A 19,153-nucleotide genomic window follows, 5' to 3' on the forward strand; every position below is an offset into this window, starting at 1 on the left:
AAATAACATTAAATGTTTTCATTTATAGTAATACCGTTCTAACGCTTCCTTTCTTTTCATTTTTATTGTGCAGAGAACGTCTGATACACCTCCTCGCTTTGCGTCCATATAAGAAGCCCGAGTTATACGATCGCATCAACAAAGGTAAGAAAAAGATACTAAGCATCAATCGTCATCATTATTTCTCTCTCTCTCTCTCTCTCTTTCTCTCTTCCTCTCTCTCTCTCCCTTTCTCTCTCTCTATCTCTTTCTATTTTAGAAGGAATCAAGGATCGTGAACGTAGTAGCGTGACAACGATCCTAAAACAGGTGGCCTTTATGCGGGACAACACGTTTCATCTGCAAAGGTACTTTTGGAACGAAGTTCAGGAAGATTGGCCATATTATACGGACCAAGATAAAGCTATGTTGAAGAGGAGGAAACCTCAGAACCTTACACCACCTGGTTCCAGCGATGGTGGATCTAGTGGTACATAGCTGAATCCTATGTTTTATTTTATTGAATCTCTATGTACCTGATTATAAACCATTGTATTAAATGTAGGTAGCGGACAGTCACCGAACTCCGTTCATCCTGGTTCGCCACCAGCAATAACGGCGCCTCCGCCAAATCTTCTTAACAAGATGCCTGGCTATTATCAGGGTAACGATGGCCTTCCGACAAAAAAACCACGGATATCGCATTATAAAAAACCTGAACCTAGCTCAAATGCATCCTCTTCTTTGTCTTCCACTTCTTCCAAAGCCAATGAGAGTGGAAGGACGACAGGTAGTGGTGTTAGTGGTGGTGTCGCTGTTGGTATCGGTGGTGGTGGTGGTGGCGGCGGTGTCGGTAGTGGTAGTGGCAGTGGTAGTGGTGGTGGTGGAAGTGCCAGTGTAAGTACTAGCGGTAATGCTAGTTTATATGATGTTTGGGATCAGAGACAACAACAACAACAGCAGCATCATCAACAACGTGAACGCCGTACCGATTATAGGGCTGAAAGAACATCAAACAGTGAAGTGTTACGAAGTGGCGGAAATTACGGCAACGGCAAAACTTGTCCAATGGCAGCAAGCAATAGCAGCGGTGCGAACAATCAAAGCGACGCCGGTATTTCGAGCAGCGAGAGTAATGCCGCGAACGTCAACATCGTCAGTCATAATTCTCATAATAGTATAACTCATAGTAATTCAATGTGCAACAATCGCAACCATCATGGGGCTGGTGGTGGTGGTGGTGGTGGTGGTGGTGGTGGTGCCAGCGGTCAAAATATTAATAAATCAATCCCAGGTAGTAATGAAAACAGCATTGGTTCAAGTGTAGATCATCTTGCGCGCAACGTGACTAATTCCACGAGCAGTGTCGCTGTGGGTGGAGTTAGTGCCGGTGCTGGTGGTGGTAGCAATAGTACTAGCGGTGGTTACAGTGCTACATCAAACGGTATAATCAACGAACGAAGAGACAGAAACGATCGGATTCGCAGCGATAGAGAACGAGAATCGCGTCAAAGGAACAGTGCCAGCCACAGTAGTACCTCCCTTTCTTCTTCCATCACAGATCACAATCTTGTGTATCCTTCTGACTTAACCTCGGCGCAGTTGAACGATAACACCGACGATAACATCGTCACGACATCAACGTACATCGTCAATTCACCGGAAAGTCGCAACCTTCCCAATAATAACCTTAGTTACCTCGTGTAAGTTACTTACCACATAACCTTTTTTCCTTCTTTCGATCTGACAGATTGATGGTCTTATCGCAAAATTTGCTTTTGTAACAGGGATTATACGACAATATGCAGCTTGGAACAGAGACGAAAATATAGAACTGATTTTAACCAGGACTACGAAGAATATAAAAAGTTGCACGCTGAAGTGGAGATTGTCTCTGAGCGTTTCCAACAATTGGAGGACCGTCTGAAGGAAGAGCAAGCGACGGGAAATATAGAAAGATGGAAGGTAAATATTTGGAACATTAAAAGTATAGTTTTGCATTAAGTTCTCTACTAAATTCTACAAAGTCATCATTTATTCTTCGTTTATTTTTCGTCTCCCACTGATATTTTGAATCTTTTCAGGAAATCAGCAAAATTATTCTTATGGAATACGTGCAAACGAAGAGAGATCCGATACAACAACAGAAAAAACGTCGCTTCCTATATTTGCACGAAAAGTTGAGCCATATAAAGAGACTGGTCGCTGAATACGATTCACGAAATAGTAGTAGCGGAAGCATGTTAATCACGTCGAGGATGCCCAACCACAATATGGGTGATACGGGCGAAATGGATAGTACGCATTACTGACATACAATGAAAAGGCCGGCTTTTTTTGACTACGTCTGTTCTCGATTGTCGGTACGTTACAGTCGCGACTCGGTTGTCGCAGAATTTGAATTTTCTCGGCAAAGTTGCAAGGCTGATCTTCTTAACGGTCCTTATGGTTCCTGGATTAATAATCGCCGAAAAATTACACTAAACTAAAGTAAACTAAACTGAATGGAGGTTGCGCGACTCGAAAACGAACGCCATTCGACCAATCTTCCTGCCGTATTATGACTTACGAGATATCGATAGGAAAATGCGTTTCCAATTTTATTCTCCAATAGGTGACCCGACAAACGTTGTCCTGTCTTACGTTAGCTGTGAATATTCAATTTGAGCTAATAAAAAAAAAATTATTTCAAAAGCATATTGTTTATTGTAACGCTTTTTGATACACAACATTTTTAGTTTTATTTTCTGGCGCGTAAATAAATAATGTTGATGGTTGTCCGACACGGGAACAGGCGACATGCAATTGGCCATGTGAACGTAACATCTCTACTTTGTTGATTTCGCTTTCATCGATTCCGTTCAACTTTATTTCGCGCTTTGCATCGCTCGTCAGTTTGACTTGCTCGTTTATGTCTTTGACTTGCATCATTGCGAGTTCTGCGATCTAAGTCGGTATGTCTAATTGGTGGCATTTTGAAGAACCAAAATTTAATTGAAAATATAAAATTAACTCCCTTAGTTTTCTGTATAACCATGTATTATACCACGTGTTAGTCTATTCACAAAAAACGAGATTCACGGAAAAACGCTCGCCACACGCGTAAATCCACGGCAAAGTTACCCGCATTACCCTCCCCCCCCACCAACTTCTGTAAACATACTCACTTCTTTCGTTAAGATTTTTCAAATTTTTAAATTTTGTGAGAGATTTTCTTAATTTTTCTTTCCGTAAGAACCTTCTACGAAGTATTAGAAAACTTAAAAAAAAAAGAATAAGTGAAATCGGTAAAGTCGTTCTCAAGTTATAGCGTGACCAAGGGAAACAGGGATTCATTTTTATGATATACATTATATATGTGGGATGCGAGCGCCTCTAAGCCAAACACTTAAATAGGCGTTCGTGAAGAGATTGGACGGTGGGCCCTGGATAGCTCAATGGTTAAAGAGCAGTCGCCCGGAAAGCGGAAGATCCGGGTTCGAGTCCCGGTCCAGTCAGTCCAACGGCCCAATTTTTTCACGAATCCTACATATAGATTGTTTGACTTTCTCTATTTGCGTTCAGAAAAAAACGTGTGACGAGTGTACATGATCAAACTGGCGTTTTAAATTCGACCAATGCTAGCTTCTCGGTTTAACTCGATTTATCGCTGATTATAGAACACGAAAAGGCTGACGACAATCGGTACGTTTAAAAGGCAAAGATAAAAATAAAATGAAAAAAAGGAGAAAAATAATATTAATAAAATAAAAAAAGGGAGGGAAAGAAAAAGAGGATCGGCTAACACCGAAACGGCCAGGGAGAAGATCTCTCCAAATGCGCGCGTAAATTGCGAAAAGAAAGAGGGTAAATAAGATAAGTTAATATATAAGTATAAGTATAAGTATATATGTATGGAGTCCAAAGGTTTTCGTCGTCGTCGTCGTCGTCGTCGTTGCCGTCGTTGCAATCACCGGCACTACAGCCGCAGCTGCATTGTTTTTTATGACCACGACACGGACTTGGAAAAGTAAAACAGTAATGGGCTAAAGAAGAAACAAGGGGAGGGGGTGGAGGTGTGGAAGAGAAAAAGAAATAAAACATAGTTTTTACTTTAATCAAGTTACTTACCGTGCACACACGTCTTAGTGTGTGTTGTCCATTTTAGATAGATTAAAGAGAAACAAAAAATAAATCTGAAACCGTGGGAAAAAAGAAGAGGGTTCAAGAGGTACCAGGGGTAATCACGTGCCAAGCCTTTTCTAAAATTCCTATTCCATCTTTCTATCAAAAGGAAATGAAAGAAAAAATGGACATAAAAACAAGCTGGGGGGACATTGCTTACGAACTGTAGCATGGAAATCTCCTAGTATTCGTATACTTTTACATTATAACTTATATGCTTGTATTTTCTTTAGGACTGATCGATAAATATTAGACGGAATGAGGAAAAGAGAAAGAAAGAAGGCGACAAAGAGGAGAAGGGGAGAGAGAGAGAGAGAAAGAGAGAAAGCATTCGTATGCTTGCTCTGTTGCTATGTGTCTTTGCAAAAAGGAGAGAGAAAGAAAAAGCATGAGAATCGTCGAGATGATTTGCCGTAAACAATCCGATTGTATCATGCACGTCGTACATGAAAAGCATATTTTAAGTATCGTGCATAGAAAAAAACAGCATTTTTCCTTAGGCAAATCATAATATAATCAAAGCTTATTGTGATTGCTTAAAGTTACAGAATTTATCTTATAGTATATCTTTTACGATTACCTCCGATATATAATGCATTTTATCTTATTAATACGATACGTGTCCATGATTTAGACAATTTCTTTCACGTTCATATTAAACTGTCTTCGTATTATTATTGTTAAAATTTATCCAAATTTCTTCTTTGATTAAATTTTGATACTATTAATGTTTTATTACAAATAATTATTTTAATCGTTTTTGAATTAGGCGAAAAATATGTTATTACTTTTTCTCCTTACTTTATGAACCTGTTTTTATGATATTGCAATGAATGACATATATAGCAAAAGACGCAATTAGTATGTAAAATGAGTCTCACATAAATACGAGCGACAATTGTATATTAATTCTTTCCCATTTAAATTTAAGATATACCTGGCAAGATACTTTAGTTGTTTATCTATTACAACTTATCTTATTGTATTGCACTCTTTTATTCTTTGTATATGAAATATAAAAGACAAAAGAATAATTCGGACCCTTAATTCATAAAATTAGGGTTTCTAAACGAGTCATTTATCGAGCAAAAATAATTCCGACCAAAGGTTTATCTTCGTTTACAATCATTAGGATAGGAAGGAGTTAATAATCGACGATTGTTTCTTGTTACTCATCGTATTCTTCGTTTTTATGTGACCAAACCGTCCTTCAAAAGCTCCAGGAACAAAAAATTATTGAGTAAACATTTATTACATATATATATGATAATTGTGTGAGTACGATTATAATTTCTCGTATGTTGCTTTTGTCCTACGAAAGAACAGGAAGAGAGGAAACCGAAAAATAAGAAGCTGTCTGTGCAAAAATCTACAGTCGCTTTTTTCCTCCACTTCCAAATACACCGATTTTACTTTAGTAATACGAGTATATTTAATTGTCTCTTCTGTTAGTTAGTTGGACCATTTCCTTCGAACGTTTCCAAGTAATAACCTTGCCTTGCCTTGCATTGCATTTTCTTTATCGCCTTATCCTCGCCTTATCCTCGCCTTGTTATCACTGTCTTCCTTCATTTAAACATTAGACTGACATTCCCTTTTTTCCGATCATCTTGGTTCCTTCTTTTGATGGAAGTAGAAAAAGAAGAATAATCTTCTAATAACGGTTCGAAAAATCTTTTTGTATTTAAGAGAAAAGATGCCGACATCGCTCGTAGCACCCATTCATATCGTAAAAGTACATTCGTGGAAAGAAACGAATTAGCTCCGCTTTATTGTGCACATACACGCGCACACCTATATACACGCAGAGTCAAATAGATGCGCGTTCTAGCGGAAACAGGACACGGAATCAATCACGACGCATAAATGATTCTCCCATGATAGGAATATGTCAAATGGAAATTATTACAATTTCTTGTGCTGTGTTGCGTTGCTATGTTTAGATGATCTACGAATTTGGGTTAAATCTGCAAATAATTTACTTGATTTCACTTTTCATTTTAATCCGTGATTTTATTTATTCGTTAATTTTATTACGTATACTTTTAGCATAATTAGCAAAGAATTTGAATTTAAAGTTTATCTTTGTCTTGTTTGTATATCCTGGTTTTTGTTTATGTATTATTTTCTCTACTAAAAAGCAAAGAAAAAACATTTGTATTGATTATTACTTAAAAGATTCACATTTTAACATCTCGTGTAACAACAATCGATCATAGTTCGATAAAGAGAATACCATTGTTTGGCGAATTATTAGCCATACATAAATACACAAGACTAACTACCATCCGATAAAGAAAATACCTTAATGCCAATAGAATATCGTATGGCACAGCTTTGACGAGAAAACATTAACATTAATTTCTTGCAACAAGAATCAGGAGAAGAAACACGATATGATATACATATATATCATAAACTATTTTTATATATGTTACCGAAATAGTGGAAAATAAGGCAATGTCAGCAATACCCCAGCATTGTCCTCAATGCAAAAACATTTTTCAACAAAGTCGGAAATGTAACCCACGCATAAAAACCCGCACACAAAAATTCGCGGAACAGTCAAGGTGTTTAATTATTTAACAAAAGAATTTATTTTTTACTATGTTCTTCCAATTGATTTTTAATAGAATGCAGGTATACAAAATTTCGTTCTAAATCCGCTTATCTTCCGATACAATAAGAAACAAAAAAAACAGATTTTCCATGGCAATTTCTATGAATATCGGTCTAAACGTAATATAATCTTCTACTACGAAGTAAGTTAAACGTAAGTTCCAATGTCTATAAGTTCCAAAGTTTATAAGCTCCATGCTCTCTTTCGTGTGTTTGATTGCGGGGGTGGGGGCAGGGTTATATGTCCTGTTGTCCGATAACATATTCTTTTCAATATTGCCTAAATAGCATTTGATATTCTATAGAATGTCTAAGTCTGTAAAAATTCTTCTGTTTCCTACATTGTCAAAAAACGCTTTGCATTAAGGACAATGCCGGGGTATTGCTAACATTGCCTGATTTTCCACTATTCCGGTAACATATACAAGCGTACGCATTTCTTGTAGATATGAAACTGAAAACGTGTGTGTGTTCGCAAGATAAAACAAAAAAAATATAAAAACTAAAAAGAAAAAAAAAGATCAGAACTTTATAGGTTGTAATTAAAGGTAAAAAGGAATTGGGGGGGGGGGTTAATATATTTCATTGTTATATGTAAATTGGATGTTACACAGCTATTTGTAGATATTTAGGAGTTCTGTTTTCTTTCTTCGTTTTTAAAATGCATTTAAAAATGTAATAAAAATAATATGAAATATTAATTTCTGCGTTTTTTTACTTCTTAACACTCTCCGTTCTTGTTGCCAAAATGTCGATATAGTCGAAATTCTAATCGTCGATTAAAATTCGATATTGCTCTGTTAATCCTTTCACATCGTTCACATGCTGTGTCATACATATCGAATTTTGTGCTATGACAGACTCGAAGGCTGATATATCATCTGTGTATAACGATCAGCAAGATTTTGTAGTTACCAAGTTGTACCATTCAGTGATTCTTTGTAAATATTATTGTAATTAATACTTTTATTCGCTCAAGATAATTTTTCTGATAGATATGCATACATATATATATATATATATAAAATAAGAGGCATTTTTATAATTTCTTTTTTTTTTCTCTCTTCCTCCTTCTCTTCCCTCTTCCTTTTTTATCTTTTTCTTTCCCTTCTTCTGTAAATATATAGACGCATACACGCATATATTGTATATGCATACGTATACATATATTAAGTATATAAAAACTAACTACGAGAGAGACGAAGAATAATTGATTTATAATCTATGAAAAAAAAGAGATAATCGGTGCCAAAAGGGGCGATCATCTTAGAGAATCATTCGGTAGAGTAAAGAATAATATAGATTTTGTATACGCTATTTATGAAAAGATAAAGAAGCACGACCAACGGAAAGATTAATAAGTTCCTCTTACTAATAGCTATCCATAACTTTATCGTGTAAATTCATTAGACTTGCGATTAGATAATTATTGTTGCTTTTTGTTATCGCGAACGTACAGTTTGAGAAAGTGTAAATTTATTTAACGTTGACAAAAAATCAATAAACTATTTCTTTCTTGGAAACGTTTATCACGTTTTTTGTGTTCCCTATGGACATTTTTTTTTTTCTTCTATCCTAGTAAATTCTTCCGATTTCTCATATTTTTTAAGTGTGAAAATTACAGTATGTATGTGCAATTGCGAATATTCGTCAGCTCTTATTTGCTTAACGATTGTTTCGCTAAAACAAACTAATGCCTTTAAAAAGAATCAAAACTTATTATAAGGTTGAAATAATTTCATTGAATTATAAATTTAAACATTTTATCCTCTCTTTCTTCCTTTCTCTCCCTCTTTCTCTCTCTCTCTCTCTCTTTCTGTTTCCCTTTCTTTTTCATTTACACAATAGTAAAGAAGAGTACCACACGTGAAAAACACAAAGAGAGAGTAAAATTGTAAAATTTGTTGTTTTTTCTTACATTAGTCATTTATTAATAAACTTGAATCAAAATGTAAACCGTAAATGGTCTGACGTTAACTCACAAGTCGTTTATTTTCGTTTTATAGTTAGAAACAATCATCGATGTTTCCTGCGAACATTTGTGCTTGAAATTCTTGTCACAATGTATTAGATCATTAAGTATGAAACGTCTGATTACTCCAATGACTTTCTGTTCGAAATCGATATAACGACATACATATATATGTAATAATCGATATTAACGACAAACAAAGAAAAAAAGAAACAAAGATGATTTGCAAATTCGCGTCAGAATTCTTTTCACAAAGTGTATAAAGTGTCTTATAATGTAAAAAAAAAAGTTAAAAAGAGAAAGAATAAAAGAAAATGTAAAATAATATTACGATACGCTAAATACTGCCTAAATAGTATCTCGTTATCAGTGTTGAAGTATCGTTGAGTGATTATAGTTGAATAGATTTAATACAAGCGAAAGTAACATCGATGAGAAAATATACAAATCCTATTGGTATCTACATTTTTGGCATTTTTGATCTTCTTTCTCTGTCCCTTTATTCTACATTTTCTCTTTATCCCTTTCTTTTCCACTATTTTCTAGCATCTAACGTAAGACTCATAATATATATCTATGTAATTTATCCGTTGAAAGAGATGAAAAAATCCAAGTGTGCCAATTGTAATGAAGCGTGAATAAATGACTATAGATACTGTATATACATACACTGTATACACATACATCTGACGTGCATTATTTCATACGCGAAAATTAAGGACGCATCAACAAAGGTTGTAAACGAGGAAGGAAGTTCGAATGAAATGATGTTTCTGGGCCGAATTGGCTTAGTCGAAGAGCTAATTAAAATAAAAAAAAAACAAAAGAAAACGAAGAAAACTCGAGCTTCTTCCTTCGAATGACGTAAGCGCCGCACCGTATAATAATCTAAAATATAAACGAGCGTAAAGGAGCGTAAAATTTAAAAATAACTTTGTATAAGAATAATATATATCGCGTAGATTTTAAATCAAGTAACTGTTACATAGGTAGGCATAATCAATATTTATCAATCTTTTTTTCGTATTTGTCATCTTTCTCCTTTCTACGCTCGTTGGACATTCTTCTTTCCTCCCTTCTTCTTACGCCCTTTTTCAAGCCGTTCCTTATTTTCTTATTTCATAGATTTATCTTTCGTCCAATACGCACACGATTTAAAACGTTGATCAATGGATCTATTAAACGTCTGAAATAAATTCAAATGAACGATGATGGAAAACTTTAGACGATATCTAATCGAGATGTTTTTCTATCATTATTATAAGTAGTCATTTTTATTTTTCATATCTTCGTTTCTCAAACGACAGACGTACTTGAGCCCTTGACACGTTTTACTTTTCCTAAAAAAAAACTGGAATATGAGCAAATGAAAGAAAAAGAGAGAAATATATCTAATACGAGTATGTCTCCTTTTTGTATCGCGTGTACTATACTTTTTGACTGTGATGCTAGAAATTTTGTTATACATAAGAATTCCTCGTATATATTTCGTTAATTTCGTGTTCATTTCGTTCGAGATCAAGTATGAGTGTGATCGAATATTGAATCGACAAAAAAAAAAAAGGGAATGCACAGAAAAGAAAGAAAAAAAGAAAAAATCAACCAATATTGCTCTATCTTTCTCTCCGCTAATGTCATCATCTTTGCGAGATCGCGCAAATTCATCTGAAATCATCGTAATTGCGGGATTAGCCAATTGTAAATGTTGACAATTGTGTGAGAAAGAGAAAGAGAGAGAGAAAAGAAATAAAAGAGAATCGACGTGACAGTTATTATTATTACATATATGCATATATCATAATTGTTATTGGAATGTAGGTTAGTAAACAATTAACTAATAAAGATATATAGTTGAAAAAGTTCTTGGAGTAATGTTAAGAGCAAGGACGTTAAGATGATAGTGAAGCAAAGATCAGATTCACCTGCTAATCTTTCATCATCGTCATTGTATAAATTTGGAATAAATAGAGCGCTTAAAATTGATACAAAAATTTTATATCTGGAATTGATAAGAATCAACTGAAGAACTTAGAAACTCTTTAAATAAAGCTGCAATCAGTTTAACGAGATTAGAAGGAACGTGTCTAAATGATTGTGTTTTACGATATTTATTATTAACATTTTTTAATTAGATGTCTCACCATAATCAGAATATTATTTCATTTCTTTGAATCAAATCTATTCAATCAAGTTCTTCCTGGCTAATTCTTGTATATCTCTTTCGTATGATCTCTCTTTAACTGCACGTATATATGTGAACGAACGTCCGACCCTTAATGGGCCGGTTGTTCGTTTGTATGACCCTTTTATGGATCGCTAATAATGAAAAGGTTAAAAAAAAATATTACATTTTTTTAATTTGTTATTGCTTAGTAGATATATACGTATATAATCAAATGTATATATATATAATATACATTGTTTTTTTAGATGAACATTATAGATGAAAGGTTAATAACTTGAAAACAACAATTCTTAGAATAAACTATGATTTAATCTTCTAATTTAATTTCTATTCGCACAATATAAAGACGAAAGGAATATTTTCTTTTACCCCTCTGACATTAGAAAAATCGGGAATCTTCGGCCTTGTAACTAATGTTTTTGATATGGGTGTTCCCTGATTGAATGAGTCACAAATAACGATATCAAACAGGGTTATAGAATTTACGTCTAACGCGATGAAGTTTAGACGAAAGAGAACCAGAATTTTCACATCTATTTCTGTGTTTTTTCTTTCCTCTGTTCTTTCTTTTCTCTTCTTTCCTATTTTTCGACGTTTCAATAGAAAATATTAAAGTATTTTTGATGTTATCCTGTATAAGTATATAAACAATGCATCCATGATTCTTTTATCGACGACGACTATCACCTTAACAAAGGCTCGTATATTCATTATAATATAGTTGATATTTACAATTATTACCTATACATTTATAGCGAGCAAATGTATTATATATATATATATATTATATTCACTAATTACGAGTATACAAAACAAAAGAGATATGAATAAAGAGGAATTATATTGTTGACAAAGTAGAGCCGACTGTTTTCGACTCGCTAAAAACGTCTTTGAGGAGGAGCAGTGAACTTAGATTTTTTGGCTTTTGTATCTCCTTTCTCTTTCTTACAATTGCTTTTCTTCTCTATATCTTTTTTAATTAGAAAAAAGATTCCTTCGTTTTAACTAACGATGATGCGTTTACATCATACAAGTCCTACTTTTTATATTTTACAATTAATTTATTTAATACAAGTCTTATTGATGATTATTTACGCAAGAAAAATAAAAGTAAGAGAGAGAAAGAATGCATTTCATAAGTGATTTATTACGAAATCGTTGAAGAAAGCTAAGTGAATTTGTGCCTACGAAAGAAAGAAAATAAGATATCCCGAGGTGAACGTAGTCGATAATCGATATTGTCTCGCCTTTTCACCTTTTTCCGTTTTTTCTTATTGCCAGTTGATAACACGCGCTTGAAATTATCGCTCCTTGCGTGCTTTTATTTTATATGGGAGTCGTGCATGTTACGCCAAAGTATCGAACGATTAGTCACATAAAAAAAAGAAGAAAAGAGATAGAGAAGGAGAAAATTTACAATTGTGCTACGATTATAATAACTTGAATACGACCAATGATTGTTATGTTGATAATGTGCTTAAACGGAGAAGTATTGTATAAAATAGAATATATTTTAAGCGTAAATCGAACAAGAGAATAAAAATTCACATTAAAGTTGATGGTAATGAATTACGCTTCTTAATGTGGTTCATGCATAGAAAATGGAAAAAAAAGAAAAAAAAAAACAATAGATAAATTAAGCCTATATTATTTATTTACTTTTATTTACACCACAAGCATGTGATGTTCCAATCGGGTTAATTTTGTCCTTAATTTTTTCTTCCAAAAAAGGCGAAAGGAAAAGAGTGTTAAAATGGTGGACGATCAGCGACATTAAAATATCGATAGTATCAAATCGTCCCAGATGATTTCCGTCCCGAGATGGGCAATAATTGCGTCGACGCGCTGGAGAAGATAAGATACTTTCTTCTATCTTTCGTTTTGTCTTATTGAAACGAAAAAAAAAAAAAATAAAAACAAAAATGAACGAGTAATAATAAAAATAAAAATAATAGATAAAAAAAAAATATCTCTCTCTCTCTCTCTCAATCCATCCGTCGTGTATCTCCAGCCGCGTTGTTTTTCAAAAATGTGCTTGATTCTTTTTTTCTTGTCGCTCGTCATTTCTCATTTTCCTCTAAAAATCTCATCACGGTTTAAATTTCCTTTTTACTTTAGACCGTGGAAGATAAACGGAACGAATCGAAAAGTTCCATCCAAAGGGATAAGGGCGTGCGTTCGATATGGTCCTAGAGCAACTCATCGAAACTTGCCAGTTTTGTTGCATTGTAATATACAAGGCACGATGTAGCTTCAAAACAAATAAAAAAGTAAATATATTAGCAAGAAAAATCAACACGATGCGCGCTATCAAATGAGATCTATCTATAAATTATGAATTAACGCATAAGTTGCGCGGCTATTTGAAAAAGTTTCACAAGATATCGATGTATGTATATATTTTAAGTTTGTATTATAACTCTCCCTACTTAATTTGTATAAAACAGAAAATATCATTAAAACGATGAACAAAAATAAATAGATACCTTTTTCATCACACTAACCCATTATTAAAAATCGAAATACTTCCTTGAATTTTGTCTTGTCCTGTTGCTATCGATGTAAATTTTAAATCGATAGCAATACCCAGAATAGGATTCACATAATTTATAGAATTTAATTCCAAATCTCGCTCGTTTGGATGCTATGAATTGTATGTCAAGGAGTTAATTGAATGAAACAGTGGCATGAGTCCAATTGTTGCGTGGAATAATGAATCAAGTCCAAAATATTGGACTTACGCCGCTATAGCAAAAACTTTTACGGGGTCATTCATTCAAAGTAGCAGTAAATTGAATTAATAAATATATAGCAAGCATTCAAAGGATTTTCTATTTCTATAGCAAACTAATTTTTCCAAATTTTGAACTTGGGCCATTTGCCAAGGAGGTTTATATAAGGAGCTTTTATAAACTTATTCATTTTACTAATTATTGTAAGTACGTATACACATTTTTATATTATCTGTAGATAATACAATATTAGATACTTGACTTCTACTACTGTAAAATAGGCGCATGCGCACCATATTTGTCATATGAGGAAAGAAAGAAGATATAATGGTAGGCGATACACTATATAGGTTATACGGTAATGCGATAGATCGCAAGGGATAAGAGTGGTGCACTACGTGGATATGCCATAACGTGGTCGTCTTGCGCATGACTGCACCGGTAAGTATACACGACCAAACGATTCTCATCTTCTCTCATCTTTATTATTTTTATTCAACTTTTAATAAGGAGAATGTTGTCGGTCTCTAAGACAATGATATATAACGTACGATAATCCCAATCTTATGAGAGAATTTGTACTTTAGAAGTTAGGTCTCATCTAAACATACACAAAATGTCAAACTCTCGAGAGCCCGAGGTGAGTTATAAGAAATTTTATTATTATAATCTGCTTTTACTGTACATTTTGTCGTATGTTTTAAGAAAAAGAAGTCAGACAGTTTATCCAGGTATCAACTTTTAACTTTTAGGTACAAAATTTAAAGGAACTAGGAAATGCCTGTGTTAAAGAACAAAAATATGAAGAGGCTATGTTTCATTACACTCATGCGATCAAATTGGATCCACAAAATTATTCTCTCTACAGCAACCGTTCCTTCGTCTTTTTAAAGATGCAGCAATATCATTTTGCGATGGAAGACGCTCTAATGACTATACAATTAAAACCTGACTGGACAAAAGTAAATAAGAAAGGACAAAATATGAAATTAATTTATGCTTGTATTCTTTAAGATGAATCAATGCTTTTGTTTTAGGGTTATTTTAGGAAAGCCGAAGTTGAATCTCGTACTTTCCGTTTTAGTGAAGCTCTACAATCTTACAACAAAGCACTGTCATTACAACCAAATGAACCTGGAATTTTAAAAGCAATTAATAGAGCATCTACAATGCTAATGAAGGATAGAAGAGGTAATGCATTTAATACTCTGACTATTTTCTTTGATTGTTTAATGAGTTAATTAATAAATTATAGTACATTACATTCCAGCCGATCAACAAATCCCATGGCTCGGCGCAGGAGTTGGTATCATTCTTGGTGTAATAGTCGTTATAGCAGATTATGTATTTACTAACAAGCCTACATTGACGGTAAGATACAAAGTATTTTGAACATGTCAAAAAGGAAGTTGAAATCCTATATGGAATGCAAAAAGGAATGTAATTATTTTTCTCCTATAAATTGTAGCACCCATTATTGATGGCCTTATTGACTATTTCAATTGCAATGCTAGGATTTTGTATTGCAAAAGGATTTCGTTATTTTGTTAAATGTCAAAGGAAATCGTTGCTTGAACCACCAATAGATCTTTATCCTGAAAGCAACAAGGACAAGTTTGAGAATAACGAAGCTGATAAAGAAAATGAACAAGAGAAACATCCAAAATATAGTAAAGCTTTAGCTAGACAAAGGTTCAAAAAAGGAAAATCGTAGTGCGTTTCATTAACAAATTTTCATTCTTGTTGCATTTTTATATTTTAATCGAAAACTTATTGTCTATTTACATGTTAAATTTGATTTATTTATTTACTCTGATTATTTTACAAATGAAATATTCACATACACATTTGCACTTATTATGCTATCGATAATAAGTGTAAACACCGGTAAATTTTGATAAACGTTCATAAATTAAAAACAATATAATCTCAGTTTTTCGATAATGCAATTTTTATATACACTTTCGGAATCATACATATTGAATATTTATCCCAAATTAGTATAATACAACGAATGTTTTCTTTTTTTTTTGAGGGCGTAAGTATTTAGGTAATTATGCCAATTATTACATTTCTACTTATTTTCTATATATCTCTTTCATATATTTTAACTTTGCAATAGTACTCACTTATATAAACAAACTAATTGCATATAGCTGGATTTAGCCTTAAATCAATAAAATATTACATGAAGGGAGATTATACGTACGTCCAATACAATTTTTATCGACATTATATATTATATTAACAAGACCACAAGAATTAAAATTAAACCGACTGTCGCAATATTATCGTGCATAACATCGATGTAAGAACTAATTAATGATGAAATATGCGAAAGGAAAATTAATCTAAATGTTTTTATTCACCGTGTATATTCAAACAAATTTTCTACCTGAACATAATCTTATAAATAAAGATACGATAGTGAACAAAAAATAACGAGAGAAAAATAATTATCTTATGATAAGGTCACAATTTCGAACGTCTAACAGTTACTTTTGGAAATCACACAAATCACGATAGTGATTTGATCACGCTAAGATGATAAACTTCGCATGGAAAATTATATTTAAAACATCCACATTTTTTTCTCTCTTGTGCCCATTATTTACATACATATGTATATACGATTACACATATATTTCTACCCTTACTTGCACCATACGTGCATATGCGTTTTTGGAAAAAATGTATATAAAATATTTTACACACAACTTTACGATATAACTATGATGTCAGACATTTATTGATTTCAACATTTGACAATCTTATAACGAATTTTTCCAATATAAATGAAAATATAATCAACATGAAAAAAATGTTAAAATATTAATCACTTTCCTGTAAGGTGTTTGTCAGTTGTTTTTATTATATATATATTATAAAGTACTACCATCTGAAAAATATTGTCGTATTAAATTAAAATAACGTAGGCTCATCTAGTTAGACTTTTTTAAACTATCATCTATATCCCTGTGAAATAATAGCATAAGATTGATTAGAATAAAAAATGGCGAGTCATGTTTATTAATTCAATTACTTGTGCACTTGTGTATATATCATCAGACCATAAGCTGGTAATACAAATTTTATCATTATAACTCATAAAATAATATAGATCAATACGATATTGTATTATAATTAGATTTTATATTAAAATCATTATAAAAAAGAAAGACAAAACATTATGAGTACAATCATTCATTTACAATTAGTAATAGTATTTTGGAAGAAAAAATAAATGAAAAAAGTTTACATTTTTATTAAATACTAAGAGTTTCTGCCTTTTTATTTATTCGAATATTAAGAATCTATGCTATATATGCAACATTATAAATACTCAACTTGTACATGGTGATATACGAGTATGGAAATACTTATAATAATATACGAGGTATACATTTTTTTATATGATTATTTGGCATTTGCTTATTTATAAAAGTGCATGTAGAATAATAATATAATTCACATGTTTTTAAATAAAACATTTAACCAGCTACTAAAATGAAACATTTTTTGTGAAAGAAATGAATGGATATGCAGTAATACTATTTCTTATGATTATAATTGTTAGATACATGATATAGATGAACAATAAAATTATTTACTTAAAATATTTCAGCATATTTGAAAACTGTTGATAAACAACTCAACATATATGTATGCATGGTCATAGTCCGTCAAAAGCAAATTTTATCAAACATTTGTACGTCTTATGATAATAAATATCTTATAAAATGATTGAAACACACATACGTCAATTTCCCTAAATTTTGATATATTGATTGGAATGAACACATATCATTCAGCATTGCTCTTCATTAATTTAACTTTAGTAGTACTATTATTCCTAAAAATGCAGAAAAAATACTCATTTCCTAATCACACCATTGAAATTTACAAATACACATTTATACATATACTTATTAATAAATAACCGTATAGACCAGCAAATAATATGAAAGCATGTTAAGGAATTAATTATTTTTTACTTTAGCAAGAGGTAATCATTACCGATCTTCCTATCGTCACACTTGTCATAAAGTAACATGTAGGATAGAATCTTTTTATAAATTGGATAGGCATCCAATTAGGTTGGCATTAGGCAGTCAAGGTGACACATATGTATATATGTTGCACAAACAGTTACATTTTTATTTTTACTTTTTATCGTTTTATCAAAGAAGAAAAAAGTTAGAAAATAAAATATATATATATATATATATTATTAATGTGTATGTTATCTCTGTCTTTTAAAAGATAACATTCACATTATTTAAAGAAATATTAATACTAATTTTTCATTCTTTTCGTATTTACAGTATCCTTGCTAAAGAGGTATCGAATTTTACAAACAAGTTTTACACGAATATCGTTAAAAAATGACAGAAATACAAAAACAATATTTTTTACATTTGGCCAAGCTACAACTTTTATCAGTATGTAATATTTTCAAGATGATGATCATGACAATAGTAATAATAATATTTATAATAATTCCTGCAGTAGTAGTAGTGGGAGTAGCAATAGTAGAAATAGTAAAAGTAGTAGAAGCAGCAATAGCAGCAGTACTAACAGCAACAACAATAGCAGCAGAAGTAATAATAGTAACAATAGCAGTAGTTGTAATAGCAATAGCAGCAGCAGTAGCAGCAGCAGCAGTAGTGGTAGTAAAGGCAACAATAGTAATTATAATTACTAATCTTGATTAGTTACTACTGTTATTGTAACGGAACTTTCCCTATATTTACGATATATTTTTAAATAAAAATATCCGAAAATAGAGTATTTTCTAGATCAAAAATTATAAATTACAAACTATAAATATAAAATATACCTTCCAAACGATGCTAAAATAATAAATTGTTAATCTTATAAAGAAATTAATGCAAATATTAGCTGGTTATTCTTTAAAGAAATAAATTATTATCAATTAAAATAGGATATATATAATACTTAACACATAAACATATTTTATGGCACAATGTATGAACATAAAGTTTTTCATTATTATTACAGTGGAAGTTAAGTTTAAAATTGTCTAACATATAGTAAGAAACTTAATAGTTTAAATGGAACGTGTCTATTAATATTAAACTTTTCCCAACATTTGTTTACATTGACAATATTTTTGTAAGTAGCATCTTATTCTTCTGAAATAAGGATTTAGCTAGATATATAGTAGCTTTATAATTAATATAATCAATACTATGTGCATCTTTCGGATTTCTCAGTTGTATACAAAGTCTATACAATAACATGTTAAGGAATTGGTGAATAAATTATACATTAAAATTGCACTTTCCCATATTTATGAATTAATATCAATAATGAAAATTATTAAATGAACATTTGTAATTAAAATTGATTTCTCATTAGGTATGAATATACTATATTATACGAATATGCGAAAAAATAGAAATGATAATATATGATTTATATGCAATTAGGAAATAAAAAATATATTATGTGTAGAAATTAATTCAGTTAGTAATGTCA

General features: G+C 32.0%; 2 protein-coding genes across 4 annotated transcripts in view; both read left to right on the forward strand.

Annotated features, from left to right (window-relative positions):
• LOC122526490 (RNA polymerase II elongation factor Ell-like) overlaps positions 1-2,676 on the forward strand; it is a 42,134-nt gene extending 39,458 nt beyond the window's left edge. The window contains exons 6-10 of the mRNA XM_043649922.1: positions 74-144; positions 260-469; positions 545-1,682; positions 1,767-1,944; positions 2,064-2,676. Coding sequence (XP_043505857.1) covers positions 74-144; positions 260-469; positions 545-1,682; positions 1,767-1,944; positions 2,064-2,291 — 1,825 coding nt within the window. The 3' untranslated portion in view covers positions 2,292-2,676. The remainder of the gene's footprint in view (positions 1-73; positions 145-259; positions 470-544; positions 1,683-1,766; positions 1,945-2,063) is intronic.
• Positions 2,677-13,963: 11,287 nt separating this feature from the next.
• On the forward strand, positions 13,964-15,421 carry LOC122526508 (hsp70-Hsp90 organizing protein 3-like). Of its 3 annotated transcripts, none has more exons than XM_043649947.1 (6): positions 13,965-14,092; positions 14,239-14,291; positions 14,404-14,613; positions 14,689-14,842; positions 14,922-15,022; positions 15,120-15,421. In XM_043649947.1, the coding sequence occupies exons 2-6, from the start codon at positions 14,268-14,270 to the stop codon at positions 15,363-15,365; spliced, it is 735 nt and encodes a 244-aa protein (XP_043505882.1). In that variant the 5' UTR covers positions 13,965-14,092; positions 14,239-14,267; the 3' UTR covers positions 15,366-15,421. The 3 variants fall into 3 exon arrangements, with proteins under 3 accessions (XP_043505883.1, XP_043505882.1, XP_043505881.1); XM_043649946.1 differs by having other exon boundaries at positions 13,966-14,092; positions 14,162-14,291; XM_043649948.1 differs by lacking the exon at positions 14,239-14,291 and having other exon boundaries at positions 13,964-14,092.
• The last annotated feature ends 3,732 nt before the right edge of the window (positions 15,422-19,153 follow it).

Source organism: Polistes fuscatus, unplaced genomic scaffold (assembly GCF_010416935.1).
Source record: "Polistes fuscatus isolate 324 unplaced genomic scaffold, CU_Pfus_HIC Scaffold11, whole genome shotgun sequence".
NCBI lineage: Eukaryota > Metazoa > Arthropoda > Insecta > Hymenoptera > Vespidae > Polistes > Polistes fuscatus.